Source organism: Papaver somniferum, unplaced genomic scaffold (genome assembly GCF_003573695.1).
Source record: "Papaver somniferum cultivar HN1 unplaced genomic scaffold, ASM357369v1 unplaced-scaffold_107, whole genome shotgun sequence".
In the NCBI taxonomy this organism is placed as follows: Eukaryota; Viridiplantae; Streptophyta; class Magnoliopsida; order Ranunculales; family Papaveraceae; genus Papaver; species Papaver somniferum.
In genome coordinates, this window is record NW_020619603.1 from 12,245,030 (window position 1) to 12,252,286 (window position 7,257).

At 36.5% G+C, this 7,257-nt stretch overlaps 1 protein-coding gene across 1 annotated transcript; it reads left to right on the forward strand.

Moving 5' to 3' along the window:
* Positions 1-2,168: 2,168 nt before the first annotated feature.
* Positions 2,169-6,070, forward strand: LOC113327667 (F-box protein CPR1-like). The gene is made up of 3 exons (XM_026574820.1): positions 2,169-2,340; positions 2,645-3,946; positions 5,555-6,070. Exons 2-3 carry the CDS (start codon positions 2,982-2,984, stop codon positions 5,562-5,564), a joined length of 975 nt encoding a protein of 324 aa, XP_026430605.1. The 5' UTR covers positions 2,169-2,340; positions 2,645-2,981; the 3' UTR covers positions 5,565-6,070.
* Positions 6,071-7,257: the final 1,187 nt, after the last annotated feature.

Genomic DNA, 7,257 nt, shown 5'->3' on the forward strand with positions numbered 1-7,257 from the left:
TTTGTTATTGCGAAAGAGTAGATGGAGTTTCATCTACAGATTTTTTTCCACCGATGAGCAATCAATTAAGAGATAGTATAATTGAGAAAGATAACTAATAATAGAACTGGAAAACCTTAGTTTCGATTCGAATGATCCTACTTATAAAGATTGATGATTATGATCATTTATCCCGCAACTGATAAAGCGAGTTAATGCCTGGTACTACCATTGATAACTTGGACAAGAAAAATCAAAAGCTACTTGTTCATACCCAAGATTACTTTTAGGCACTGAAAACGATTAATTTGATGATGATGATGTAAATTAAGGTTAATAACACGAGACATACATAAAAATGAGAGATACAAATTTAACGTGGTACGACAAGTTTTGCCTGCATCCACGGAAGAATTCCCGTGGGGAGAAATATTTCATTGATCTATCAATTACAAGGATTTATGATCCCTTTTAGGGTTTATTGGTGTATATCTCTTTGTAGTTTGGCGTATTCGGGCCTCCCCTTCTAGGGCTGAGATTCCTCTATTTATATTTATACAATTAAATATATGAGCTAAACTCTAATTTCGAGATAAACTTTATACGCGAGTAACTTGGCTATAAAGACATCTTGAATGTTCCAGAACTTTCGTTGCAGTGACTTAGACAACAAGCATCCCAGAAACTTCTAAAACCTTCCTAGCGGATTCCGACAGTAGATTGGTGGAAACAGTTTAAACTGACATGGACCTTGCGGATTAACTGGTGGGCATTGACTTTGATCGACGGGTTGAATTTTTGATGTTGGCTAGATGTTGATTGAGATTGACGAGCTCTGACTGGCAGGACTTTCTAACAGACTGGTTGACAAGAATAATGGGATGGCAGTATGGATGACAGAGTGGTTGGTAATATTGGTGACAACATGGCTGGAAGACTGATTGTTGACTAGATGACATCATGGCTGGCAGCACGATTGGCAATCTGAATGGGCTTTATTATAGGTGGAAATAATAATGATGTGGAAAATAAGACATGGATTCTCTACAATGACATTGTATACCAATTGAAAAGGATGCAACGCAACTTGGTAGCACTTTTTTTTTTGTACAAAATGTCACGGGATCAAATCCTGTCCTCCCCGCCTATTATTTTTTTCGCGGACAATTGAGATCTATCATAATTGTACATACATTATTATACTATAGACATGTAAAGTTTATTGGGCCAACAAAGATAATACTTTTTCATAATCTCACAGAGTTTGTTAAGAAGGCACTCTTAGTTCATTTCGGCAGAACATGGGTCTCCAAAACCCGATGTCGTAGGTTCAAATCCTACGGAGCGTGATTCTGTTGGGTGAACTAGGTCTTGACCGATTGATGTTGACTTCCGCCGTTGACTGACAGTTAACTTTGACCATTGACTGAATGTCTACTACATGACAGATTGAGCATGCTAGTGGATAATAGGTGAATAGTGGTCCAAACAACATTTTGTCCCAATATATGGTAATTTTATTATGGTACAATCACTAATCTTGATCTAAGTAAAGATAAGATAAAAAACCTAGTATTAAGTAAGGAAAAACCTTTCCTCGGATCTAAGAATGGACCAGAACCGAGGAGAATAGTGGTGGCGAGTTTAGGTTAGGGTTTGGAAAATATAGGGGGAGGCAAAACATGAGAGAGATAGTTTTCCAATTGGCGACCATTTTGTAACAAAATAAATAAATGGAAACACCTAAAATTTAGGTGCTGCTGAAGCTTGGCCGCCAAAATTTTGGGTAATGATAATAATTTTTGGTGTATATATGTTTCACAACGAAAAGAAGTTCTTGCTTCGTTGCTATGTGCAATTCAACTTTGTTTCCTCGTAATGCTAGAAACTTATCCCTAGTTTTTTTTCTTTATCATTTGGCTTCGTAATTATGGTGTAAACGAATTTTGACAGAGAAGATAATACCATCTCAGTGAACATGATTGCTAAAGACTGGAACCAACATTAGCGCAGTTGACACCATTTCATTTAAAATAAAAATTAATAAGCAAGCTTAGCCGTTAGATCGCTCAAATGGTTACTAGGCCGGCTAGTGCTGGTACCCAACATTAGCAATCTTGAGGAATTTACCATCCCGCCCGTATCCAAATGGTCTAAAATAACAACGGACGCTAAACTCGGAAAAGGAATACCCTAAAGAAAGTCATAAAAACAATGAAAAATCACCAAAATCAATTTTGATGCCCTAGCTGTTCTCTCTCTTGCGGTAGAAATTTCCAACTTTGGGGTTGTGAAATTTCCATCTAGAAGTTACATACTTACATCCACGACTGACCCTATAAGGGCCATTACCGTTTACAGGTATCCACCTTAATCCTTCCTCATCGAGCATGCGTCATATTTTCTTACTTCAAAATCAAAACAGATTGTTCAATTAAAATCCTGGTTGTTTGCTTGAGATAATTTATGGTGATAAAATTGTAGTGGGTAAATCAGTAAGTGAAATAGTGTTAAATTGGAGTTTGAGCTGTGCATTATATTGGTGCGAGAGTTGTTCGACGAAATTCCCGAAAGAGGTTTCATTTTTCATTTTTCTTGATAGCCCTTTGTTGTAGGAGAAATTATTCTTCATTTAAATTTTTTATTTTCTCATTTGTGTTGTCAGGATCAATTTATGGAGTCTCTTCCTTCGGATATCATACTAGAAATCCTTTCTCGGATTCCAGCTGAATCCGTTTTAGAGTGCAAATTGGTTTGTAAGAAATGGGTAACCCTCATACGCGAAAGTAGCTTTGCTAATATGCACCTCACTCGCCGGCTCAACCAACTCCATGATAGCGACGATGGCAATGATAACATAGCTGATACTAAGGTCTTTTTTGCATGTCGCACAGACAACTTCAAAACTTTTCCATGGAGGACAACTAAGTAATAGGAGGATTAGTAGCAACGATGAGAAATACATTTACAATCAAAATCTGAAGAGGATCTATCATCCTCCTATGCACAATGAACCATTACATAATCACCTAGTTGGATCCTGCAATGGTTTGGTTTGTGCATTTCAAAAACACCATTTAATTCTAGATCCCATATATATTTGTAATCCCCTTACAAGAGAATATGTTCATCTTCCTCAACTTGTCGTAAAGGAAGAAGATGTCGATCCTGATCTTATAGATGTAGTGGAAGGAGAGGTTGACATGTATGGTCGGTTAGCATATGGAATTGGGTATGTTAGTTCAACCAATGAGTACAAGGTTGTCAGAATCCATTACCTCGATGATGCGTACGTTGAAGGAAATGTGGAAGTATACACACTTGGCAGTGGTTATGGGTGGCGGGCCATTGGTAGAATTTCCTATGGGTTGTCGACGCTGAATGGGGGTACCTATGCAAATGATGCAATTTATTGGATTTTTTACAACGAAGTTGTGGTCTGTGACTTGGCCAAGGAAGAGTTTCGACTGCTATCATCTGTCCCTCCTTGCCTCCAAAACCGCCAGGATGAAGATAGATGCGGACTTGTAGTACTGGGAAGGCATGTGTGTTTTTATATGGATAATAAATCACGCATGGAAATATGGTCCTTGACGAAAAATAACGACTCCTGGTTTCTGGAGTTTGATATAGATTACAAAGATTCTCGTCAAAGGAGGTTTCAGCCAATTCTACTCACAAAGAAGAGGGAAATCATATTTCTGTATGCTAGATCTGCACTTTATTGCTATGACACAAAAACAACAGTTTTGAAGATAATTTCCAACGAAGCGTCAACGGATTATTTTGAAGATGTTGAAGCAATTGCTCACGTGAACACGTTTGTATCATTGGAAGCTATGGGAGAAAATTCAAAGAGGTACACTGTTCGTCCACGCTGGGTTCGTACTCCATGGGATGATGTTATTGATGAATTAGACCGAGTTGCTCTCGGTGAAGAAGTTGATACCACACGTTTCAGGCTCAGGTGATCATAATGACTGTTCCTCTCAATTTGTGATGCAATTATCATTCGGTGGTATATTTTTAATCTATAACCCTGGTTATGTTCTCCCTTCATTAGAAGATTTTTTGTACGCAATCCTAGAAGAAACAATTTAGGAATCAACTTAGGATTAGGGGTGGAAGTTGGGCTGAGTCAACCCCAACCCAATCTATGGGATAGAACAAAAGAAAACTATCTTCATCATCCTGAGTCACGTTCAAAAGAAAAACTACTCATCCAGTAGATATATCCTTAAGATTTCTTTCCTGTAAACATAAAATAAGAGAAAGATCAGACATTCGAAACCAGCACATAGTGATCACCTTTATTTGACATTTTGCAGACATTAAACTAAAAAAGGAGATGGCACTTACCTTTGACTGGTTCCTTCAGAGAAGCAAACCTAGATATCTCCAACTTGATTGCAGTATAACTTCTCTTTAGAACCTGGAAAAAAAATATAATCATATAGTGAGGTCAGGTAACTTAAAAGGACACAGAAAATTAAAATGTATCTATCAATCACAAAGTTTATAACATGCTACGGTAAAACCAACAGATAACTTAAACGGAGAAATCATATTCTTATTTGCTGAATCTGTGCTACCTAGTTACGACCCTAAAACAACGGTCTTGAAGATGATTTCCAACGAAGCATCAACCGATAATTTTGAAGCCATGGAAGCAATTGCTCATGTAAATACCTTTGCACCATTGGAAGCTCTGGAAGAAAATTCAAAGCGATACACTGTTCATACTTGATACGACCCGTTTTAGACTCAAGTCATCAGCACTCTGATAAGAAATCTCATGGTCTGTATATTATATATTCCCTCCCTCCGTCCCAAACTAGTTGAACCATTTATAGTTTGCACAATTATTAAGGCAAGGAAAGGAAAGAAGGAGAGTATGTTTAGGTATTTTTTACAAGTATGCCCTTATACATAATAACTTGTAAAACTTCGAAATGGTTTATCTCTTAAACTATACCACGGTTTTTCATAAACTTTAAATAGTTCTAAAACATTTTTAAAACACTTTCGTAGCAAATATAAACATGGCTATCAAATTATGCATAATTCTTATAGAAACAATAATCAATTAAAATTATAGTTTTAGAAATACCCCTTGATTAGTAAAATAACTCATCTATTTGTGGGACAAACTCTAAAACCAATTAGCTCAACTAATGTGGGACGGAGGGAGTATTGATTTTGATGAATGGATTGTTTTATTTTGATGGTACATTTAATTAAAACTCTTGTAGCTTCACTTTGATTAGGATCTATATGTTTCTATTTTCTCCGATCAATTTATGGTGTTTGAATATAAAAAAAATCAGCCAAGACACACACGGCCAAGTAAATTTGAATATAAAAAAAAATAAAAACGAAACTTGACTGTTAAATTTTATATTTTCATAAACAAAAATACCAGCATGAACTTGATTGTCAAGAGTATTCATAAATGGTTGATTGAAATATTTTCCCAATGTGATTTTCAAGTTCCAACTGAATTTCTTTGCTTTGATTGCCGCCCTCTGCACGTTTCTGTGCTCTATTATGTCACCATGACTTTTACTTGGTGCAGAGAAGCTTAAGATGACTTTTACTTGGTGCTGAGAAGCTAAAGAACATGGAGTGTTATGGTTTCAAAATATCTTACACATGATTCTTCCTAGAATTGTGATGCTGGGAGAAAGATCAGATTCAGTTGAAAAGGCTTAAAAATAGTGCTTGTGATGCTGATGACATAATGAAGGAGTTCTCCTGTGAAAACTTTTGCGTCCGCACACCAATAGAAAAAACTTGAAACTTGAAGTCTTAAAGCATACGTGATTTTGTCATATCTTGCAATTTCGTTTTAAGCTGGCTAAAATATTGTTATCAACATAAAATTAGATCGTCTCAACGGTAATATAGTTTAATTGGCCGACCGATCGGGCCCCTAAGGGAGGGAGTCCCTTTTAAGGAAACCTAATGTAAATGTGAAACTTGATAAAAAGATGTGAAATCTTAGGTGTCCGTGGTTAGTCTTTTACGATGGACTCCTCTCAGTCCAATTCCTATCATTCTATATATCCTATTTTCTCGGGGGGTATGTATAATTGGCAAACAAATAGATGACATTGTTGGGATTTCATTATTATTGACTCTAAAATCATTTCATTTCATTGGGCTTCTGTTGGTCCTCCGATTTCTTCTATTAATTAATCTTCGTGATGTTATAGCTAATTGGAAGCCATTATTTTTTGATCCTCCTCGGTTTGGCTTGGGTTTGTTGTTCTTCTTTTGCGTTGTCCTCTGTTTTAGTTTTGTGCATTTCTTGTTCGGTGGCTTGTTCTGTTTTCACAGCTTTGAATTTGCCTTCCTTCTAATTACATTTTTATTTATCAATAGAAAAAAGTATATAACTAGCAAACAAATTAGAATATAAAAAATCTAAAAGTTCGTGCCTTGAAATTTAAGAGATCTACACAATGAGTACAAACAACCATATCAAACTTGAAGTTTTTAAGAAAAAATTTGGAGGTGTTTATCCGTTTAGGTACAATTTTGAAAAATTGAGCTCATAATCATTATGCAAACCACCATAAAAGATGCATGAGACATTACGCATGCATATTTTTGTTTATGCATCAATTAATTTTCCGTTGCAACTAACAAAATAATAAAAAAAAATACTTCCTCCGTCACTCTCATTTTTCAATTTGGCCCATCTTTAGAAAATGTCGAGGATCACAAATTTTCTTTTGGTGTCCTATTGCAAGGGTATTTCGTTTTTCTTCGATCATCCTCCATACTGTGGCAGCGGTGTTGTAGTTAATTTCCCATGAGAGACAAAGAGATAATCAGCTATTTATAGGTGTAGATGGTGGTATTTTAGCAAGGGGGAAAAGTGTCATATCAAGATCATAGAGAAAACTCAACTCTCACGGGAGTGACTAAGCCCTAGGTCCTCAAAGCACTCATATCCACGATTTCTAGTATACGTAGACACTGCTAGTCGTGATGCCTTGATTCCTAGCGCACATCCTCGATGAGATACTGCAGATCTTGTAGGTTCTGTAGAGCATCAAATGTCCCCGATAGACTTATGAATCACAACAACAATAATTCCAGCATGTCTTCGCGAGACACATCTGATTGTGATGCCATGATTCCTAGTATACATCGTCGACGAGATACTGTGGGTCATGTAGGCTCTGTAGATTCGTAAAAATGTCCCAGACGGACTCATGACATAGAGAAAAGACATACATGTCTCTTGTAAGAAAACTAACCCCTATTTAA

Bases quoted from the DNA above. Each gene is read 5' to 3' on its own strand.
- LOC113327667 (XM_026574820.1), top strand. From the start codon at position 2,982: ATGCACAATGAACCATTACATAATCACCTAGTTGGATCCTGCAATGGT.